The following is a 24,042-nucleotide window of genomic DNA, read 5'->3' as shown; positions in this document are numbered from 1 at the left end:
AGTGTTTGGGTGACCATCACCCCAGTTCCTATATTCAGCTCCACTCTGGTTGAACCCATCTGACCACTTCCAGTCAATATGACTGTACAAGCCAATCCAAACATCAGAGCCGTGACCAGCGGCAGAAACTGTGTCTTTAAGTTTCTTCATTTCTTCAGTGTTTTCAATAGTGGCCAGGTCTGTGTACTTCTCTCTGCAGTAGCTCTGAGCTTCAGTCCAATTCATTGCATCAGACACAAAGTGGTACTGATGGAGGAGGCATGTGGAGAAGGTGAGGCACCCTGAGGATGAAACCAATTATTTGTGTTATGAGGACTCAAATGAATCTCTATATTCAGATTACATGTTAGACATCATACAAACAGTTAGATGCACTGACCTGAGAGACACAAGACAAAAATGAAGATCCCTTCCATCCTGATGCTGCTCTGTGGACTGTCTGTGCCAGTGTTCACCACCAACACCAAACATTACTAGTTGTATTGCAGCTTTAGGGAAATGTGACACCAGCTCTTCCTCTTCTACTGTAAATAGTCAGTGTTCCGTTGAATTCTTTATGCAAAAAGGCATGGATGCAACACATTTTTTTCTCATTTACCTCTGGAGGCATCTCACTATGCAGAGAGTTCTGATCGTATCTGACCCAGACTGGTTTCTGCCTCCACCCCCATGCACGTGGTGAGCGAATGAATGTAAATGGTAAATGGATTTGTATTTATATAGCGCTTTTCTAGTCTGATGAAGACCACTCAAAGCGCTTTACAGTACAGTTTCACATTCACCCATACACACATTCATACAATGCATCTACTTGCAGCACTTTGTTATTCTATGGGGGGCTATTGAGGGTTCAGCATCTTGCCCAAGGACACTTCGGCATGCAGATGGTTCAGACTGGGGATCGAACCGCCGACCTTCAGGTTGGAGGACGATCACTCTACCCCTCAGCCACAGCCGCCCAGAATGTCTGTTTGTCTTGCTCACACCGTGGATCCAATGATACAGGGATGTTTGAAATGTTTATTTATTAATGTTGTGATCACCTCTTATTCCATCCAATATGTAGATCAGATGAAAATAAGGATGAAAAGAGAAGAGTATTATTATTATGATAATTATTATTATTATTATTATTATTATTATTATCATTATTATTATTATTATTATTATTATTATTATACTGCTATCGTCTATGCATTATTTTCGTTAAAACAACCAGTCTGATGCTAGTTCCTGGTCTCTCTCTCTCTCTCTCTCAAATTTGATTGATTGAATCGATTGACTTTGGGATTTTCCATGTTGTTGTGGTTGTACATTTCATTCCTGTGGCAATGATGTCATTTTACGATTGCACCCAAAATCGGCTGAATAGTGTGTGAAAGTATTTTATTCCTTTGCGATGAGCTCACTATATAGTGCTCTATATAGCAGTAACATTTTGGACTTTTCATTTCAGTTTTGATCTTTTGTTTGGCCTTTGTTTTAGTATATTTGAGTTTTGGATTTGTACTCTGTATTTTAATGTGATCACCTCTTATTCCATCCAATATGTAGATCAGATGAAAATAAGTATGAAAAGAGAAGAAAAATAAATGACGATCATTATTATTATTATACTGCGATCATCTAAGCATTATTTTAATTATAAAAAACCAGTCTGATAATGGTTACTGGTCTCTCTCTCTCTCTGTCTCTCTTTCTCTCTCTCTCTCTTTCTCTCTCTCTCTCTCTCTCTCTCTCTCTCTCTCTCTCTCTCTCTCTCTCTCTCTCTCTCTCTCTCTCTCTCTCTCTATGATCATGCTGTATCCTGTACTACTGACTGAATCTTGGCCTGATTGCTTTAACTTTGGCGTTGTTGTTTAGATTTCATCAGAAGATCCCAATTGACTTTGTAACAACCCCAACCAGAGTGGGAGGGCTGAGCCAAATGTAAAAGACAAAAAACTGTTTCCCATTGGTGTGCATATTACAAACTCACCTTTGTCGTATGCACTATGCTCTGAGCATTACAGTAAGTGCGCCAATACTGTAAGAGAATTTGTGTCTCATTCCTCGTCGGTAGAGTGGGATTGTAGAAATTGTCAAGGCACCGCCCACATTGAATCTGGTTCTCGAGGTTTCTTAGTTCTAGTAAAGAGGGTTTTTTTCTCTACACAGTTGTTAGAGCTGCTCGTTGTTGGAACTGTTGGGTTTTTCTATAATTTTTACAAGGTTTCAACTTTACTATGTAAAGTGCCAAGAAAAAATATGTTTTATGATTTGGTGCTAAACAAATACAATTTAATTAACTCATTACTCAATATCATATCCTCAGGCTGTAACCCCACTGGATATTGAAGCCTGCCTTCAGGTATCCAGTGTTCATCTTTACAACATGGATGTGTTCATGGAGACACAATTTGCTAGCCTGGATGCCAGACGAATTTAGCCCCGCCCACAACATTTGGGGTCGGGAAGTTCGGTCTAATTGTCAGGGCGGGCTTTATACGATGAAAGACAGATGATCAACAGTAACGTAATCAACCACGACACCAAATAGCGCTTGGGTTTAATTCGTTTTCAACAAACATGCCTGCCGCTGTAGAGCTGAGATGTGTAGATGCTGAAATGGGGTCTGTTTTAGAAGACATCGACAGCGCATTCATTTTGAAAGAGGAACAGAGAAACACGATCAAGGCATTTGTGTCATTGAACGGAGCAAACAGCGGAGAAGTTCTTGAAGATGGATGACATTAAATTAATAATTGAAGAGGAGAAGTACAGTGAGCTGTATGATCCTCAGCACATATGAGGCAAAAAAGACACTTGTTGGGACGCTGTTGCAGTTAATGTTGGAGCAACAAGTAAGTATATGCTTGAAAAAAATGATTAACTGCCGTTTTTACTCCTCGCTGGCCTCCTGCAGAGCCATGACAGCGGAGCTCTGCAGCGCAAGTCAATCTTAAAATCCTGAGCGATTTCTCCCACCAGGCGCTGGAAGGGCAGCTTGACATACGTCACATACTACGTTGCTCTGATTGGTTGTCGGTCTATCCAATTGAGCGAAGAGGCATTTTTTTCCTGGTTCGGTTGAAACACGCCCCATAATCACAGCCCAATGGATCGGTATCAGACTCATATTCTGACTAGAATTATGAGTATGACAACGTCAGGCTAACAATTTGCACCACATGTCTCAGATCCTTCTAGGCCGAGCACCAACTCAGCCCCAGCATGTTGTGTGTTTCCTGATCTCAACCAAAAACAGCAGCTCTACAGAAGCAATGCCTGGAAGAAATATTAGACATATTCGAAATATTAACAAAAACTTCTTGAAAAATAAACACTTAACATTGAACCATTTATGTCACATTTGTATGTGTGTATATGCGTTTTGTGTATATTCCTGCTGTGTGTATGTATGTCAACTCCTCGTGTTCTCCTTTGGCACCCACTCCAAGCGCCACTGCTTTCAACTGTAATTAACCGAGAATATGTTAACATGCACTCAGTAAGCTGATTAGTGTAAATTACCTGATTATTATAATAGTCAATGGTCAAGACAATAATGTATACTTATATAACATAATGCATAATGTTATAAGAAACAAAAACAACAACAAGAAATACTAATTTCTTAATTGTAATATTGCAGTAAACATTAAGTAATTTTAGGGACAATCAAATCCAATTAAGAGACATTCTACAGGGCTCCTGCTCCACCAGTTCAATTACGTTCCCCTGAAAAACATTAAAACATGTTTACCATTAAAAGCAAACCTATGGTCAGATGAATTTACAGTTTGAAGTTGTGGTGATTGTAAATCCAGTAACTATCTCTGTAGTACAATATTTTTTTGTGTATTACAACTGAATTTTTTGACCTCAAATTACAACAAATCAAACTTTCAGCCCTTTGCTTTTCAGTACCTTCTTCACTGGGTAATACATCTCTCCTCCAGTGATTGAATGGTTGCTTCTGAAAGAGCAACACAAGAGTACACTTACTCTCAATCTGACCTCATATATATTAATATTAGAATTGTTGCACAATTTGATAATCAATTGTCAGTGAACATCCAAATACTCCTACCTAAGCTATGCATTTACCACTGGAAATGCAAAAAAAATGGGTTTGTCGAGCTAGGGCTGCAACAACTAATCGATTAACAGTCGACTTCCACTCCAACAAAAAACAATTAGTGTTTGGGGTTCCACATGATTCCCCTTGGCTTCATCATCAGCAAAAATAACATGATTACGTTGATGACCAGCAACATTTCATCTCATTATCTACTGATGACTTAAAAGCCTTTTATTAGTCAGTTGGTTTGAAAATAAAATGGCAGCAAACCTTATTTGGCTTTAGAACAGGGAAAAAAACAAATCATGCTTATGGGCTTTAAATCATAGATATCTAAAAATTACGGTCATCGTGATATCAACATGGGCATTATACATGTCGTAAAAGACTGCTTGGACTGCGATAAATGGTGTTCAATGTGCCATGTATTCCAGTCTGCATGTCAATATATTGTGCCAATTAGATGGAGCCCTGCTGCCCTAGATAATAGATTAAAGATATTTAGATCATTGTGAGCCGGCTCTGTTAAATTTCGTACTGCGTCCTTAAAAAATGTTGTACAGTGACAATTTCTAGTTATCACGCTTGTCCCGGGTGAAATGGAAGTCTATAAACGGATGATTATATAAAATAATTGCACAGCTTCTTTAAAATAGTCCCAGAATCTGAGGGACAGATAACAGCGCACAAACACGAACTCCCCTGCTCTCTTTTTCTCACTTTTGTCACCCTACGACATGTTTGTTTGTACAAATCCACTAAAAACATGTATAGTGCGATCAGTTTTAGGGATCATATCCATTCACACACTCATATATATTTTATATCATATATATATTTTAAAAGTATTTTTTCAAGTAAAAATCTACAAAAAAAAAGACAACGACGCAAGTTTTTTGTATTCTTTTTAATGATTTCACTGTGTTACTGTCATTGTTTGAGGGGCCCCTCACTTTGTCTTTCTCTCTCTACAGACCCTGTTGAGCTGTACAGTGAATTTACACTATTTTATAATGATTAATATTCTTTAATTAATTAATTAATTTTTAATTTATATATGAATATAATCCTGTGATTTATTACCACAATATCACAACTTTTGCAAAAAAAAATTCAATTTACATAATGTGATGTAATGTCATGAAAATTGTAGAAACAAAGTTCACAAACATCAATCATCTTTAGGAAGATTTCAAAGGTTAGTTTCTCTGACCTACATGTATGTATTATTTACTTGTGTAACACCTTAGTAAAAATACAAAATGATTGGGTTTATTATCTCAAAATGTCACCACAACATACCCTGATTCAACATATATGTTGATTAGTGTGATGGATCTTGATTGTCAGTGTGTTTTCTAGTTCCCTATCGATGTATAGAAGAGGTGGTACCTTAACTGTTGTGCTACTTTTTAGCTGACTGCCACAGCGAGGCAGCCCTAGAAATGCAAATGGCCATGACTGACTAGCTTCAACTTCAAATAGTCTTTCAATAAGACTTCCGAGGACAGAATCATGACAACAACAAGGCTGGGTAAAAGTTGTCTGAGAAACAGCCCATTTGTCCTCTTTGGTTGAGCTGCCCCACTGGGGGAAAGTATTGTTGTTTTATTTTGGCTGTTGTGGCTGCATAAATCAAATAATGTCACAAGGCAGTGGTATATACCTCCTGTTATTTCACACAGCTACATCCAATGTTGATGAGTGAGGGATGAGTCATTAAAAGGAAAGAATTCACAACAAATAGGATTCTCTGTGAATAATATCCACATTGGCTGCTGACCAATATACAGTTTTTTTTTTATGTTTACATTCTTTCTTAATTACATGAACTGAAAACTGTTCACCTGAAGGGAACTTTGAATGAAAATTATTAATTATTAGTTTTATATTTAAAAAAAAAAACAATGAAATGGAACTTTGTTTGATTTTGACTGTATCAAGATTGTTTATTCCCCTAATCTCAGAAGGATTAATCTGTCTGTTTGTTACTAATGAAACTGTTTAATGTCACTTTGTGTGCTCTCTCAGATCTCCTTTCCTGGCTGTTTTAGTCTATAAATAGCACTTTACAGTCTTCAAAGAGTAGATGACCTTTAGGTGCAGGACAGGATGTGACCTGATAAATCCATACATACAGAATGAGCACTTGTAAGATAAAGTGTCTTTTTCCATGATGAAGATGATTTGGCCTGGTTGGGTGGATGAAAAATAATTTTTTTACAGAGGGGCCAAAAGTAGAATTTGAAGATCAAAAATTTAACAATTTATTTTTGACAAAAGATGATATGAAAATGCATTTACACATATACATACAGTATGTCATATATCCCTTTCCTGCTTAGAACCTGAATCCTCTTCCCTGCTGCAGCTTTGGCGACAACAGCACTAAAAAGTGAACACTCTCAGAGCTTGGCTGAATACAACAACATATTTTCTGGATAGTAATCCTTTTTTTTTTATATACTGCTGAGATCAGACTAACACTTCTTATTGATGACAGAGAAATGTGTATTCCTTTGGTAGCCTCTGAGAGATACTTCCAACTCTGACGACAACATCAACAACCTCTGAAATACCAACCTACACGCTGAACATAGTGTAAAAGATGCATCACACAGTTGATGTGCGTCTTTTACTGTTTTTGTGGTGTTGGATTATTAGCCATTAGCCAGGCCCATTACCCATTTTAAGGCATTGATCACTTCCACACGTACAAATACCCCATCAAAAAAGGTTCGCCGTGACAGAACTTGGTCGATCTTGTGATTGGTTTAAAGAAATACAAACAAGCCAGTGCACATTTTCCCATATGAAAGAAAGATAGTGGGTGCACAAAGTCTGTTCTCCAGAGCTGATTCAGCACAGTGGTGAATTGCTTTTATAATATTATTATTATAACTTTTTTTGCAACTCTTTATGCCTGTGCGTCTCCTGCTCTGACAGGCCAAAACATCCAGTTTGTAAAAAAGGTTTTTTGTATTATTCAACCAGTTTTGTTTAGGATATCTCATGCTTCCAGCAAAAATATTTTCCTGCTTTGAAATCATGCAGCATTTGTTGAATGTTACAACATTGTCAAATGCTTTTTGTAGAAGATCCAATGTTCTTCAATCAAACTTAATGTATGGAATTTGACACACATCGCCAACAAATCAGAACACCAGATCAGCCTTTTCACCTCAGCTGTAACACTGGTTCAAACTGAAAGATAATCACATATCCATAAAAAACAATGATGGGAAAATGAGAGATAACTCTGCTGCAGATAAAGGCATTCAAATTATTAACTCCAAGGAAGTTATGTTTTCACCCATTTCCACTTGTTTGGTTTGTTATAAGCAAGATTAAACAAAAACAACTGAACTATGAAACTTGCTGGATGGATGGGACATTTTCTTGCAGTTTCTATCACATTGCAAGAAAGGGTTTAGAGAATAATCCATTAATCTCATTTTACAAAAATCTGGTATTTTAAGGAGATTAAAAAAAAAAACCCCTGATGTAGCGGAATTAATTGTGTTTTATAAGGCATCTGTTGGGCATTGGCAGATGTATGCACTTTACTGAGCAATTTTAGTTTCACAAAGCTTCTATAGAACTACTGAGCTGAACAAGAGAGAAAACTAAATTTTTAATTCAAGACCAAACTGACGACAATGACAAGCAGCATCATAACTTCATGCTGTTTTTGCTCGGAGGGGCATATGTAATCTTTACCAGTGATGACATATGAAACAATCCCTGCAGCATGATAATACAGGTACTGTTGGTTGAATACCCAGTGAGCCCAGTCCTGGGACACACGCGCATCAAGGTCTCACATGGTCTTATCAGTCCACTGGCCCACAAGGACATAGTCCCAGTTAACTTAGCAACTCACTTGTTGGGACACCTCACTTGATCCACTAGCACACCATCTTCTTAGCTGTGACCTCTGTAGATAAGGAGAATAGCTGTGTTGCACCATCCACTTATAACCATGCTCTACCAGACATAAACTGCTGACAGCTATGGCACAAGTCATAGGGTACAAATGTGTCTATTTTATAAGCTAGCTAGCAGGAATGATGTTCCCTGCTTAGTGTTTTAGCGTTTATAATCACCTCTTCTGCAAGGATGTGTTGATGAACTTCACTGACCAATTCCTGGTGCTAGTAAAGATTAAGGTGTTGCTTGTTTGGGAAGGGTATCTTTAGGTTATTTTACGCATTCAAACAAATGGCTAATGATGTCATTTTGTTGGTGTGAAAAATACATGTAGGCTACAAATACATTTCAAGCATGGAAGGAAGAAAATACTATATACCCTTTATCAGTTTTCCAATTCCACATGCTTCATCAACATATCTGACATGACGATCTTTGCAGTGCAAGTATCAACACATATCATGGTTCTCAACAGGGATGCTCTGCACTAAAACCTTGACGGGATCAGACAACAGCTGCTTGAAATAAATTCATAACTCAAAATGTTTGTCTTCCCATTGTGTGAATAGTTCTGCATAGTTCTGAATAGTACTATACTCATGATCCTGTTGATTCTTGGAACACTGGTGGTTTTAACACTTTTAAGATTCTGTGATCTGACGAGACAGAAATCAGGTATTTTCGATAATGGTGACAGCAGTCTCTGTATCTATAATAATAATAAATACATAAAAATACAACCATTATAAGATGTTTGAGAATTATTCCAGAATTTCACAGGCTGGTGTCAGCTGTCTTCATCTTATGAGTGCTGACAGAGTTGGGTAGACTTGCAGTGTCAGGCTGGCCGTCCCTGCAGAAGAACACAGCAGGGTTTTTACAGGCCCACATTGCCACCTCTCCTCCTTTTCCAGGACTTGAACTGGAGATCCGGCTGTTATTATTCACCCCCACGCGACTTACGTAGCGGTCCCTAATCCTCTCCGCTTGATTAAGCCGACTCTCACGGTTCTGGGTTTGGCTGGAAAGATACGTAGCAATGTTTCTGGTCCGATAACCTTCCTCTCTGCTCCGTCCAAGCAACATGGATATATTGGGGTTTCTCAGGGCGTAGATCATAGGATTGATGGCTCCATTTGCCCAGGCGAACCAGATGGCCACTGTGTCCATTGCAGGGTTAAATTTGTAGTCTCCAATTGCTGTAACCAACCCCATTAAACAATATGGCCCCCAACAAAAAATTATGAAAACAATCATAATGAGAACTGTGGTGGCTGTTCTCATTTCACTGTAAAATCGCAATAAGTAAGCGTATGTGGTCACTGGCCTGACTCGGATCTCTGAGAGCCGCACTGTCTTACAGATGTTATAATGACAAAAACACATGAGGGAGAAGGGCAGTAAATAACAAATAACGATCAGACAGATGCTGTAAGACGTCCCCATGCGTGAAGTCCCAGAGTGGAACACATACATACAATGGTAGAACCCTCTCTTATGGATTTCTATAGGTGTCCGAACTAGTAGATACCAAGGCAAAGAGAAAATGACAGCAATCACCCACACAGCTATCAACAACTGAGTTGCTTTCTGGCGCCCTATTTTAGCCTGTGGCTGTCTAACTATGGCATAGTACCTGTCAAAGGAGATCAAAGTCATAGTCAGGGTGGAAATGATACCAAAGCAGGTATTGAAAAAGCCATTGGCCACACAGAAATGATCCCCGAACATCCAGATGCCGTCCTTACTGAAGAGCATGACGAAGGAGAACGGCAGACATAGAACAGCTGTGAGGAAGTCGGACAGTGACAGCGACATGATGAAGGCGTTGGTCACCGTTCGAAGTTGCCTGTGTTTGATGATAACGATGACTACTGCAAAGTTACCGAGGCAAGAGAGAAGGAAGATGGAGAGGAGCACCAGGGCCTGAGCTGCCACTGTGATGCCCTGCAGGAAAGTGTTGCCCTCTGCGGTACTCAGCAGTGACGGGGTCGATGCCTGGTGGGTCTGACTGAGCTTGTTCCCTCTTTCGTCTCTGAAGGCCGATAGGTTTCCTGTGGTTCCCACTGTGGCCTCTGCGGTGGCGGTTACTAGGCTGGTCACAATGGAAACAACCCTAAAGAACCATAAAAGAAAGAGAAATCAGTGTGCAATCAACAAAGTCTGGGCACAATATGTTTTCACAACTGCCAACAGCGCCTCATGTAAATCCCAAAACTTAAACATTGTCATAACGGCTGGGTGTTGATACTACTTATCAAATACTTGTGTAATGCAGTACCAGACTATCTCTAAGGTACAGCGCACTTAATAGCCAAATGATGGCAAAGATTGTATTATTAATATTTATATACAAATGTGAATCAATATTGAATATAATAAAAATTATAAATCATCTGACAAAGTGTGTGGAAAGCTTTTGGTAGCTTACAGTTTCTACACAAACTTCTGCAGATACAATCAAAACAGTATCAATGTTTGACCATTAAGATGCAAGTGAAGTATTTGTCCAGCTGACATTATTTTCCAAAAGCAGCAACTTCTAGGAGCAGTTTTTCACATTATCAGTGATCGAACCAAGGTCTCCAGTGTGTTGTTAATTTGTTTATTGGGATAGCTAACTTTTTTAATTAAGTGCAATGAAAAAGGTTGTTGCTTCTTTTGAATTAATAAAATTCAATTTTATTACCAAAATTAACTACGTCATCACTGAAACATTATGTCGTGGGAGGTGAAGACTACAAGAGATCTTTCCTCTTCTTTTGCTTCTTCTATTGTTTAATGCTGTCTCATCTTCCTTCAAATGGTCCGAAAATAAAACAACATACCAAACTATGTTAACTGTGATTTTCATCTGGACCAAGACCATCTTTTTTGGTGTGTCCACACTGTTGTCTAAGGCACCTTTATTTTGGTTCGGACAGAAATGTGAAGTCAGTCTAGACCAGTAGCTATCTAGCAAGATGGTGTCCTGGTTCTTAAAACTGCCTACAAAATAGGTTTATAGGTCAATTGCCACTTACCTGTTTGAATCACTAAACAAAGCAGAAATGAGGCCAGTGAACATGAATTTTTAAGAGGGACTATGAAGAGAATAAATATGATCAGAGAAATTTGACTCTTGCAAACCATTAGTGGACTTGAACCTTGGTGTCACATCTGAAATTAAATGTGTGATTGAAAACTGGAAAAGGTGGTTTGTAGATACATAAAATGTGTACAAACTTTAATATCCCACCACCCTTATTCTCCTGCTAATTGTATCCCAGCTGATATGAGCTTAGTTTGGCGATACGATTGAAAATGTTTTTGTCAGCTCCAGGAAATGGTGTGGATAGCAGAGGCGCCAGTTAGCAGGTGCCCCTTTGTTGCAATATAACAACTTGCTTCTCTCTACTCACACAAATGTAACTTGAATTTCTCAGACAGCTGGATGAATGGATGGAGTGAGTAAATTACCTCGGCACAACAGGTGAGGGAGTCACCAGCTGGTCGGCGAAGCTTGGCCTGGAGTCTTCGGCTGTGTAGTTGCTGCCCCACAGGGCCGTGCTAACAGTCGACTCCATCGATAATGTGCAAAAACAACACAACAAAACTCATCCCCGATCTCACATGCGTCCAGTCCAAATATTGTCCGTCAGTTTTGGTTTCCTGGATTCACACATAGCTGCTGGTAGGTGACTCCTCCTCATCCATCTGCAGTTTGAATTTTTCTCCATACTCATCAACAGAAAAACATGAAAAGACAGGAGCAAGTCTGTGGTAATAGTCAAAGAGGGACCTATTAGGTTAGTTTGAACTATCTGTCATTGTGTGACATTAGTTTAAATGTATGATTAAAATAAGTGTCTGAGATCAAAGTATGCAGTGTAATGTCTGGCACTTTTTTGGAACGATATATACCAATGTTTTAAACTATTGTTGAATTTAATGTTCTGTGGCATTTTTTTACTAAAGCACTGAGAATATCACAGGTCACTGGCCCAAGGAGCTTTTCGTAAAAAAACGACATGTGTTTTGATTAAGCAACTGTTTCACATTAAGTCAATGTCTTAAATGGAGCTTACAACAATACTAGGCTGCCATCAGATGCTCTTTACGGCTGGAATAGATTGATGTTTGTTTTGCATCTCAAGTCTCTTGGTGGAAATAGATTCATAATTCCATAAACATACACGTTTAAACTAAATGAATCATCTTCAGCAGTTATAAGTCTGATACAATGTGAAATGCTGAATTTAGTGTAACCTTTAGTGACACTAAGCTAGTAAGGAATAGCATCTATTTCATGTGTAGCCTAATGCTATGCTAAAGTTTTTTAAATAGAAAAAATAGCCATGTAGACCTTCTGTTCAACAACTCACCTGGACGTTGTGTAATTTGATTACATTCTGTGATAATGTAAGGTCTTACTAAAGCATGCTAAATCTAAAATGCCCGCCATTAAATCTACACACACACACAAACTGCGTCTCTCTGTCTCTCAGTTTTCCTGACGGTGCCTGAACGTCTCAGACACACAGCAGCTTGTGTATCCAGGAAGAACCACGACGCGTTCACACAACTCCGTTAATGTCGCTGCTGAATGTTTGAACCCGTGCAATCCTTCATGAGAAGAGGAGAGGAAGCTCAGTCCGCTAGTTGTTTTTTAGCCCATCAACGCCTCGGGGGGAGCAGAGAGAAGAAAAAAACACACACACACACACACACACACACACACATCGTCAGAAAGCTGCTGCTGCCGCCCTGTTGATCTCTCCCGGAGAAAGAGGAAAGCAGCCTCGTCTTGTGTCTTCTCCTCCTCCTCCTCCTCCTCCTCCTCAGTGTCTCCGTCAGTGAGCGGACCTCAGCAGATCACTGGTCCAGATGTGGAGCAGATTGTGCATCTCTTCCCGACACTACGATCCCTCTCAGTGGCCACGCCCTCCACATGAACGTGCCCACAGCTTCGTCTGACGTTTAATACAGTTGCCATGGTAACTGGTGATAGATTTTTGTTCATCTGTGTCCCTGTAACATGGTAGACAGTCGTTAACAGTGTATGGGTTGGCAGCTGTAGCAAAAAAATACTGTTTAAAATGGATTTTCAGCCTGTGTATCACTGGATGTACAAAAACGACAGTTTGGTGATTTCATTAGTGCAGGGGTTCTCAAACTTTTGCCAGCTGGGCCCCCCCAAAGCTGGTTAGGGGTAGTTGGGGCCCACCTAACCCCCCCGCTGCCACCGCCGCCCTCAACTACACCACCGTATATAGATAGATGGATAGATAGATAGCATATTGTTATTGATAGGCCTGACATGTCAAGTTTAGGCTATTGTTATTGTTAGGCCCATACAGACAATTATTATTACTATTTTATCACTATGCATTTGTGTCATTTGACATAGGTATCGCGCTGAGTTTAGCAGTTGCACTCTCGTCTATTCATTATTCTACACATGTCTTGCCCGGCCGGCAAAATCAGTATTTCGGCAATTGTATGGGGTTTGCCAAGCTTAGCAATTCTATGAGCAACTACATACGATGCCTCCAGACACTGCTTGGAGACAGTGGAGATGGTGGCTTGTTGTTGCTGGAGGCCATCACCTTTACGTTTAAAGAAGTCCACAGGCTTCTCTTTCAAGTCCGGGTGTTTGGTGTCGAGGTGACTTTTTAATTTGTACATCTTCATGCTGTCATTTGCCAGCACCTCGGCACACAAAACACACTGAGGACGTTGCTCAGTCGTGCCAGTGACAGTGAAACCAAACTGCAAATAGCTCTCGTCATATCTGCAAAGCTTTGGCTTTGACTCTTCGCAACTGGCGCATCGGTTGCCTGACTTTTACGAATCAGAAACTTGTGCATTGTACAGTGTGTGTGAAGTTAATAAAGTTTGAATTGCAACGTCGTGGTCGTGTGAGTGTGTTTGTATGTGTGGCTCAGCTGTGAGCGACTTGCACACGAATAATGAATAAGGCTGGTCTAGGCAATGGTTCCTAACAAAACGAACAGTACACAATGTAGACAGGTACAGCACAGAATAGTATTCAAGAACTGGTGTTTTATTTGTTGCAACACGGTGGATGATTGAAGATGTAAAGGTAGGTGTTAAGGAGAAAAGAGCTAGCTGCAGTTGGAAGAAGTTAGCTAGCTAGCAGGCTAGCTCTTGGGGCTACGAGCTTTCTAAAAAGACTGTGGAGCAAATTAACCCCAACTTTGAGAACCACTGAATTAGTGGAACAAACCCAGGATATGTTTTCATTATCTGGCTTCACCGAACCTGATAACCTGCACTATGAATTATGATCAGTTATGAGCATCCATGTGTTGATCTAGTATTTGCACTCAGTAGATTGTACCTCTGCCAAAGCCTAATATTTTACTTTGATATGCACAATATTGTACCCACTCCTAAATATCAGTACTCTAAATATGCCTGATTAGTTTCATCACAATCAATGAATTGTTGTTGGAAGAATCCACAACAAGGTGGAAAATCTTGCAATGTTAAAGAGTGTTAAAACAAATTCCTAACACCTCGCTCCCAATCCACACACAATTCAATGGGTTCTCTCCTGACTGATCCCTTTATTTATTTCAATGGTTTATTTTTTCCAGTGGATATGCTCTTGGCTTTTGTTTTGAAATATTTAAACTTCTGCGCCATTTGTCTCCATTAATTGGTCCATTCAATATGAAAAACTTCACAAGCAATAGTGTTTGCTGTAGCTTTATTTTTAAACAAAACATGTATGTATTTATTTGTCTTTCTTTGATTGCTCTTGTTTTATGCTGCTGTGGTGTTATTATTGCTCAGTGATATATACTGTACAAACTACACTGTTGTTTATTCCCTCATTCTTGAACATAGGAATTTTTTTTGGGGGGGTTGTTAATATTTCAATATTTTGTGTCATTGTACTGCTCTGCGATGTTCTGAAAATCCAATAAAATAAGTGAACTAATGACAGCTAAACTCTTCATAATCTTTACCTGGGTAGTTTAACACAAACTACATTGATGACCAATAAGTCACATGCCACTGAGAAAAATAACATCAATAACAACTACCCAAATACTTGTGTAGTTGTATATAGAAAATGGCATTAAACTGTATATACTAGTTTAATTAATTTTATATTTTTATATATTTTATATTCCTTACACTTAAGTATTGAATGCACGTATTACTTGATGATGCCTTTTTGACTCTTGCTGCTGTAATACTGCAAAATGTCCCATCGTGGGACCAATAAAGGGTTATCTTACCTTATCTTACCTTATCTTATTAACATTTGGAAGAATGTGCACCACTTTTGTTCAATCAATTGTGGGGTATGGAGCTTACGTTTAAATGGGACTTTTGAATATATTACCTGACTTCTAAACCCTCCATTTACAGGTCCTGTTGTGCTGTTGAAAATAAACGTTAAAACTAATTATCGCTTTTTGTTCTTTGTTATTGTGGAAATAGATTCATAGAGGTCACTGACTCACACAACACATCATAATGCATTTAAACCGAAATCGGACCACTTCAAGTTGAAAGTAGTAACACCCCTGTACGATAGGTGGCGGTGTGCAGTTTACTGTTTGAAACCCGTCATAAAACAAAAAAACATCCGGTTTAGTCATGGGTGTATCGTAAGAGCGACAGAAAACAGTTTAGCAGCACCGAGGCTAGGAAATAGTTTTAGTCTTCATCGGTCCAAAATGTGTAAGTAAGACTTGTCTTTAATGTGAGATTAGTTCTGCTCTTAGAAGTCTTTCACCGCACGTACTAGTAACGGGTTTGCCAGACTAGCTACCTGTCAACCTGCTAGCTAACTCCATCCCACTGCTCTGTACTAGTCCGAACGCTTCATTAGGTTATGTCTCTGTACTGGAATAGAGACAATATTGTGTTCAAACAGAGGTTAAACAGCGACTAGTACAATGTAATCGTGTCCTAGTGGCGGAAGTGTGCTTCAGTTATCCTGGTTGTTTCGGTCTCGAGCTAAGATGACGGTTCTCTCCAGAAATCTCAGTGTAAATTACTGTTGTATAGATATCACCTGTATTTCCTGACAGTAACAAAACGAGAGACGCACATTTCCTCCTCTGTCCGACTCGATGTGAATCTGTCAGATACGTAGCACATCTCCACGTTAGCTACCAGATATGAATGTTGACTAACGTTAATGAATGAACAAATTTGTGTTCATACTTAAAAACCCGTAACAAAGTGCTTGTGCTGTCAAAGTGTTTGCTGCTGTCTCAGTTGTGTGTCTGTCCCTACAGCTGTGTCCATGAGCTCAACGTGTCCAGGCCTGTACTGTGGCAGGATGACGGTCAATGGATCAGTGGAGGGAGAGTGTGGTGTGAGTATTAAACACCATATTTACGTCTGACTGCTATGTTGTGTCTGTCTGTGGGACATTGTCCATCTTCATCAGTGCTATGAAAGAGATGTGCTACGACCCAGTTTAGACCTGATATTAACATCCATCCTGAGGGACCTGATCACAAGCATTACTTTCATGTCTGAATGCAGCCAAATGCATCCTGACTTCTGACCACTCAGACCACATCAGGGTTTTTCCTACATAGAGAATTGTGAGGCGCTGCCATCAAATTTCATGTTGCCTCCCGGCAGAACTCTAGTACAGTGGAAACTGCTTATGGTGATCATTCTTGTCTCAGGCCAAATTCATCACTGTAAGCAGTTGATTACTATAAAATAATTGCATAGCTTCTGTATGATAGTCCCAGAACTTGAGCGAAAGGTAACACGCCACATAAACATGTCACATAAACACACACACACACACACACACACACACACACACACACACACACACACACACACACACACACACACACACTGACTCCTCTGCTATATCTATATATATACAGATATCACACACACAGTCAGTCAGTCATCGGACATACTCAGACTGGGTAAAAACAACAGAATTTGGAAATTAAGTCAATGTATGGCGGGGCGTGCTCGGTTTGCAGAGTGAACGATAGATGGACAGGGAAAAGCAGTAAAAACTGAAAGAGCATAAAATCTGCTCCCCTGGCACTTTTCAATACAGTATATAGCTGCCCACTGCTCCATGTGGTCACTGCCCTTGTGTGTGTTGTGTTCCAATTGCTGTGTCTTCCTATGGATGGGTTAAAAGCAGAGGTTGAATTTCCCCATTTCATGGAGCATGTGTGTGTGCATGATTGGTACAGGACTATAATTTAAAAAGGTATCTTAATAAGAACCAAAATGAACTCTGTAAGTGGAGCTAGTGGGTCTGTACATGGCTCCCTGGGTCCATGCCCCGGGCCTGGTACACCAACCTGGTTCAGCCTCTCCTGACCCCTCTCTCTCTCTCCCTCACTTTTGAACTGCTCATGCCACATCTTTGAAATGTTTTTGTTCAGCACTATTACACGTATTTCACGTATTTAACTTTCAATGGTTTGCCTATAATTGCATATTTGCGAAGTCTTGCCTTGCTGAAAATTGTTGTGTTCAAATATAATTTTGTGCTTTGATACTCAATATATCTTTACACTGAACCTCATCAGTTACTAAAATTTGTTGCATGTTATATTGAAATAATTTACAATACTTTAATAGTAAAGAATGTGCATTGAAAATTAAAAAAATACCTAACACCTGTATGTCAATTGCATGTAGCCCATACACGACAAATAGTCATACTTATAGTTATATTGGAATGAATCATTACAGGGCACCACCTTTGTATCGATAACCAAACTGTAAATCTCAGATTTTTTTCCCCCTAAAAGTGTGGGGACCATATTCATGGGCTGAACAGTGAAGGCATGAATTCAAACACTTACAGGAACCAGCTGTTATCATAGGAAGGATTCACAGATATTCACACAATACATCTGTTTATAAGAAAACAAATTTAAATCCCCAATCACTTTTACCCTTAGTTAACAAAGAGTAGTAATCCAAGTACAGCCACAACAAGCAACAATGAGCACAAGCGGCAATCTACTAAACAAGCAAGCAGCAGGTCATGTGGGCGACAGTGTCTCGCACTAGCTCAAGATGGCTGACTCAACTCTGAGAACAGAGAGTGAGAAACAAAAGGAGTTGATGGCATTTCTCCTGCTAGCACACTATCTCTGCACCAAGGGTATTTGTGAATACATGCAAATGTGTACTGAGTGGGTTAGAAAATAGAGGATAGAGAGAGAGATGCATGCAAAGCAATCCCAGTCACTGCTGAGACACATTCATTTCATTTAAGTCCTATTTTACCACACAGTGACACAGCAGGCCTGGTGCACATCATCCAACTGGGGAAATCCCAATTCATATGCTTTACTTATGGTGAGTGCATAAGCAGCCATTGATGTGGGGCGGCACAGTTCTAATCTCAGCCGTCTGTCTGTGTGTCCTGCCAGGTGTGTCCTCGTGGAGAGCGGTCCAACCTACAGAAGGTATGTGAACGCTGCGCTGAGGAGCCTGATCTCTACGACTGGCTCTATCTGGGATTCATGGCCATGTTGCCTCTGGTGCTGCATTGGTTCTTCATTGAGTGGTACTCTGGAAAAAAGAGGTGGGCCCAAGCACAATGTGACACACACACAAACACACACACACACACACACATTGACTAAAATCTCAGTTCACAATAACACACATGACCATTCACGTTCACTGGGGATGTAAACTTCTCTGCATATGTTTGCTTAGTTGCAAAAAATATGTGAAATGAGGAACTGCAATGAAGAAAAGTAAGAGTAGGGATTGCTTGTTAGTCATTATCCATGTTGCATGCACAGATTTTGTTTTCTTTAGAAATAGGTTCACATGAGTCAGAAAGGTCAACCTTTAACTGATGACCCAATGTGGAGGTGAACTTTGGTGTCTATGATTTTAAAAGTCAGTTAAAAGCACTTTACAATTCCAGAGTAGGGTGGAGGTCAGAAAATGCAAATGGGTTTTGATTTAAAACAAAGCACATCAGTGTGGAAGTAGCCTGGATGTGTGTGAGCAGCGACAGTGTTACTTGTTACTTTTGTAGTGTTAAGACGGGAGCTCACTCCTTCGTTTTAAATAAAGTGATCAGTCTCTGATAATACGCTGTATATTATATTTTACTGCCTCAACCCTCAGAGGCCCGGGTTCGATTCTGACCCGCAGCCATATGTTCATGTCCTCCCTCATTCTCTCTCTGTCCCCCCTTTACAGCTAACTCTCTATCCTATCCATTAAAGGCAGTAAACCCCCCCCACCCCCCCCCCACCCCCCGGAAAAAAAATATATAAAAAAAGAATCTGTCATCTTAATTCTGCCTTAACTTCATTAACTTCATATTGTTGCGTCAATTTAAATCTATCTACATTTTTTGATAAAATATACTTGATATACTATATTACTCAGCATTAATCAGTGAGGTTATTTTGCATAATTGTGGAAAGAATTTAGTTTTCTCTTATTGATAAAATCACTTAAATCAGTGTAGTGGCTTTGTTTTGTGGTTCTGCGGCATCTTTTCTCACCAAAGCAGTAACACATGGGCCAATCCATAAGCTCATACAGTAGACTGTGTTTACAGTGGGGCTGATTAATTTGAGCTCACTGCTGCTCTACGTGTTCCGAAAGATCTCATTTACTTTGTTCTTTTTGTTCCTGGAATACTTACTCTCAATATGTTTTGTTTGAAGTCTGTGGTGTGAAACTTAGTTGTGTGTGTGTGTTGTTGTGTGTTTAGTTCCAGTGCTCTTCTACAGCACATCACAGCCATGTTGGAGTGCATCGTGTCGGCCGTGGTCACTCTGCTGGTCACCGATCCGGTGGGAATACTCAGTATCCGCTCCTGTGGTGTCCACATGCTGTCAGACTGGTACACCATGCTATACAACCCCAGCCCAGACTACATCAACACCATACACTGCACCCAGGAGGCTGTCTACCCACTGTAAGTGCTGATGTCTGGGTTGCTTTAAAAAACGTGTTTATTATGCATTTGAAGACAGAAAATGGAACATATAAACAAAAAGATGACAGCAAGGAGAAAGTAAATTAACCTCTAAAACTGATGACTCTCATGCTGGCCGCAGGAGATTGTTGTTGTCATAGTGTTCGCTTGTGGTGACGTCATTACTTTACGTTACGTACTGTGATAATTGTGGTAGCAATGGGTGGTGGTGCCATGGGATTTCTGTCATCTGCCTGTCGGGGATCATAATAACACATGATTTATAGATAGTTCTTCTTGCAGTTGTTTTAAATAATTTGGTGGAACATTTTTGTTCATTTATTTAAACAAATTACAAACTCTGTGGCAAACTGTAAAGCCACTTATAATATTATAAACCTTATAAACGTAGCCACTCAAGTCAAAGTATTTTATACCTTAATGCAACATCTTGCAGGATATGAATCTTGTTTGTCCTGTATTGTGTGACATGTATGTTTTACCAATAATCATCTAATTATTGATAATTCAGGGGAAACTCAGTGTTGTCACCAACTTGGCAGCATCAGCATCTGTTGAGACCATAACATACCTTTGTGACATTACTGCTTTCTGGTTTTCTGTCCTCAGTTACACTATTGTGTTGATCTACTATGCATTCTGCCTGGTTCTGATGATGCTACTGCGCCCTCTGCTGGTGAAAAAGATAGCTTGTGGTCTGGGTAAATCTGACCGCTTCAAAAGCATCTACGCTGCTCTCTACTTCTTCCCCATCCTGACAGTGCTACAGGCCGTGGGAGGAGGGCTGCTCTGTGAGTTAATATTCCAGCCTGAACTAATGTTGGAGAGTTGTCATTTTTGATGTGCTCTGGACCATATTACACAGCTGTTAAAAAATGTCAGGTTATGGTGTTATTCCCTTTCATGCACTGGTCAGTTTTGAGATATTGGGTTATTTTGCTTAAAATATCTCCATCAGACCAGTGATAGAAAACATGTTGGGTTGTATTTTACTTCCCTTAGCCTATTTGCATGTTTAGATTTAACTACATATACAATACATGCATTATCTTTAAAGGTGGTTTTCTTGAAATTAGTTTGTTGTAACGCTCTGAGCCAGAAATGTCCACTTCAGTATCACCTACAATCACCAAACCCTCAAGGTTTATTCCTTTCTTTATCCTGAGAGTTGATAAAGGGTTCGTGATTTAGAGAACCCTTTTTCCCTGGTGAAAATGAATTTACATGGATATTGCCAGTATTTTCACATTTTATAGAATGTTAAAAAGAAATATCCAACTCCCTTCCTCTAATATGTCAACAAAATCTGTTTCATTCAGATTTCTGTTTGAGAAATGTATGTAAATTAGAGCACATTTAATTAGATAATGTTACATTTCCATATTTGAACATATCATTTCAGAGAATGTGTAATACAACCAAATAATTGTGATCAATGGGAAGTTTGGGGATATCTATTAGCTAAAAATAATTTGAAACCCATGCACATGTAGTGTCTCACATAAAATATTAACTATTTATGTGTGTGTGTGTGTGTGTGTGTGTGTGTGTGTGTGTGTGTGTGTGTGTGTGTGTGTGTGTGTGTGTGTGTGTGTGTGTGTGTGTGTGTGTGTGTGTGTGTGTGTGTGTGTGTGTGTGTGTGTGTGTGTGTGTGTGTGTGTTTTCAGACTATGCGTTTCCTTACATCATGCTGGTGCTGTCTCTGGTTACACTCGCTGTTTACATGTCTGCCACTGAGATACAGGTAACAACACTCACTGCACATGCATCTCAGTCATATGTAGTAGTCATATCTTACTCATATGCAGTAACATTCAAAGTGTCGTCACACCTGTAAATTGAACTGACTAGTTTGTGCCTCCTCTAAAGTGGGCTTGCTGTGGTAGTCTGCTAGCGAAACTTCCTTTTTTTCAAGACATAAAACTTTATTTTTGTCAGTGGTAGAAGTGGACTTTCACAGTTTGTGTAATTGAACACTGATCACAACTTCAAGTGAAATCTAATGTCACAGATCTCTGTCAGTTAACGCTCTAAAGACGCTGAGCCACAGACACTTGTTAAATGTCCGGTGTAGTTGGTAACAAGTTCTCACAAGTTTACTACCTGTGGGAAGATTTCCACACCGTGGCATCCTTACTATAAGAGGTGCTTATACTTAATACTGGAGGGAGTGCGATTTTTCAGTATGAATACAACTTATTTCATTTACTATTGGGTATTATTTCTCATAAAACATTGTTAAATTTAAACTCTAGTTTCTGACTTGTAAATTCTAGGCCTTACAAACACTGTCAGACTCATAGAGCACTTGATGAGTGTCTATTGGAGGCTGATCTCAGTGTTTTTGGTCCTAACCTCTTTCCTCTGTTCACCCCCCACCACAGTCTTTCAAACACCTGGTTGCTAAGAAGAAGCGTCTGGTAGTCTTGTTCAGCCACTGGCTGCTCCACGCGTACGGCATCATCTCCATCACCCGACTGGACAAGCTGGGGCAGGACCTACCGCTGTTGGCCCTGGTGCCCGGCCCCGCCCTGTTTTATATCCTCACGGCAAAGTTCACCGAGCCCAGCCGCATCCTCTCTGAGGGCGGCAACGGCCACTGAGCTGCTGCCATCAGCAGTCTGATAGAAATGGCAGACATCAGTGGGTTAGTCATTAATAATCCAGTGTGTTTTAAATGTCTCATTTAGTTTTACAAATTAAATCTATTCCGTGTAGAATGATTGAAACTGCAAATGCTCCCAGTGGAGAAGCAGCAAACAGTCACTATTTATAGTTGAACTTTGTTGAAGAGCAGAAAATTTGATTTATTATCAAGTTCACGTCTTGTTTTCTCACTCACATGTCTTATATCCGTCTGACATCATCCCAAAGTGTCCTGAGAGGTGTTTTTTTAGCACTTTATTCAATGTTGTACATATTTTTTGTAACACACAGTACATATAAATGAAGAATGAAGGTTGCCTTGTATCTCAGACCTCCTCTAGGCCTCATGTATATACCAAAGTGCAATAGAAGTTTGCCTCAGCCAGGAGACACTGAGTCTCATTGAACCATCACATTATAGTGACAGAGCTGAGCATCTTTTCCTCTCATAACAACATCCCTGAGCATCTTTGAAAAACCCACTTCTGAGAAATCCCCCATTACTTCTCAAATGAAAATGACATGATGTCGCTTGATTTGCACAAGACACATTTATAAAGTTAGTTTTTCTATGTTAATGTTACTTTGTTTAATTTGAATTCACTGTATCATTTATCAGTTTGTCTTGATCAAAACAAGCCCATTAAGAAGCCTGGACCGAAGTACAATTTGATTTATTTCAGCTTCAGAGGGCTGTGATGGGATTATAAAAGGAGCTGAGCCCCACCCTCGGTCTAACAAGTGGGAGAAGCTGCAGGACCATAAATGACAGCAATGTGTTAGAAATCTGTTAAGTTCTTTTGCTCAGGTGCTGCGAAAAGACGTGGCTGCAGCAGACTCTTATAATAAAACAAACCCTGAGGTCACTTAAGAGTAGTAGGTGCTACATCTTAGGGTTTCTTTTTAAAGCTTGTTGGGGAGTTATCTCATGAACAAAAATTACAATATTCAAGAGGCACACACTTCTGTTAGTTGAGGGGGTTTGTATGTAAGTGAACTTCGTTATAGTTGTGTATAGAAGCACCTGCCTGTGTTTCTGTGTTTACTGTGTCCTTTTGTACTGAACCAAGCTGTGATTCTTCCAATGGTCTTCATGGGGTACTCAGTTGAAGCTGCTTATGTTGTGTATATGTATATGATTGTAAATATAAGAGTGCTTGTAATTGTCAGTATATTTGTGTTCAGTGGGATCTGCTTCATGCACACAAGCACCATTTGCAAAGAAATGTTTGTCGGTAATAATAAAGTCTGAATTGCCACTGACAACATGTCTGTTGAGTGAACCCTGTACTCAGGGACTTATGACTCACCTTTATGACTCTCATAAACACATACCTTCTGTCAGGGAGGTGTTTATTCACTTCATACTGGAGACATGTCTCCTGCAAATCTAATCCAGCTACATTCAACACAATCCACAGAGCACACATGTTGTGGCAAGAAAAACCATGTGCCCATT

At 39.7% G+C, this 24,042-nt stretch overlaps 2 protein-coding genes across 2 annotated transcripts; one reads left to right on the top strand and one right to left on the bottom strand.

The window, feature by feature from the left end:
• Positions 1–8,767: 8,767 nt before the first annotated feature.
• Positions 8,768–11,559, bottom strand: LOC133016116 (G-protein coupled receptor 135). Its single transcript, XM_061083442.1, has 2 exons — positions 11,453–11,559; positions 8,768–10,109 (listed from the first exon to the last, which is right to left on the bottom strand). Exons 1-2 carry the CDS (start codon positions 11,557–11,559, stop codon positions 8,768–8,770), a joined length of 1,449 nt encoding a protein of 482 aa, XP_060939425.1.
• A 4,044-nt stretch (positions 11,560–15,603) lies between these two features.
• On the top strand, positions 15,604–23,849 carry jkamp (jnk1/mapk8 associated membrane protein). Its single transcript, XM_061082453.1, has 7 exons — positions 15,604–15,694; positions 16,258–16,337; positions 18,397–18,551; positions 19,710–19,916; positions 20,547–20,728; positions 21,605–21,681; positions 22,322–23,849. Exons 1-7 carry the CDS (start codon positions 15,691–15,693, stop codon positions 22,538–22,540), a joined length of 924 nt encoding a protein of 307 aa, XP_060938436.1. The 5' UTR covers positions 15,604–15,690; the 3' UTR covers positions 22,541–23,849.
• Positions 23,850–24,042: the final 193 nt, after the last annotated feature.

This window comes from Limanda limanda, chromosome 12 (assembly GCF_963576545.1).
Source record: "Limanda limanda chromosome 12, fLimLim1.1, whole genome shotgun sequence".
NCBI classification, from domain to species: domain Eukaryota; kingdom Metazoa; phylum Chordata; class Actinopteri; order Pleuronectiformes; family Pleuronectidae; genus Limanda; species Limanda limanda.
The sequence above is the reverse complement of the archived record's forward strand: the minus strand, read 5'-3'. Positions and strand labels throughout refer to the sequence as shown.

Excerpts from the sequence above, each read along its gene's own strand:
- LOC133016116 (XM_061083442.1), bottom strand. The coding sequence starts at position 11,559 with ATGGAGTCGACTGTTAGCACGGCCCTGTGGGGCAGCAACTACACAGCC. Across the intron at positions 10,110-11,452 it reads CCCTCACCTGTTGTGCCGAG|GGTTGTTTCCATTGTGACCA; the intron begins GTAATTTACTCA and ends ATGGTTCTTTAG.
- jkamp (XM_061082453.1), top strand. Across the intron at positions 19,917-20,546 it reads CAGGAGGCTGTCTACCCACT|TTACACTATTGTGTTGATCT; the intron begins GTAAGTGCTGAT and ends TTCTGTCCTCAG. Across the intron at positions 21,682-22,321 it reads TGTCTGCCACTGAGATACAG|TCTTTCAAACACCTGGTTGC; the intron begins GTAACAACACTC and ends CCCCCACCACAG.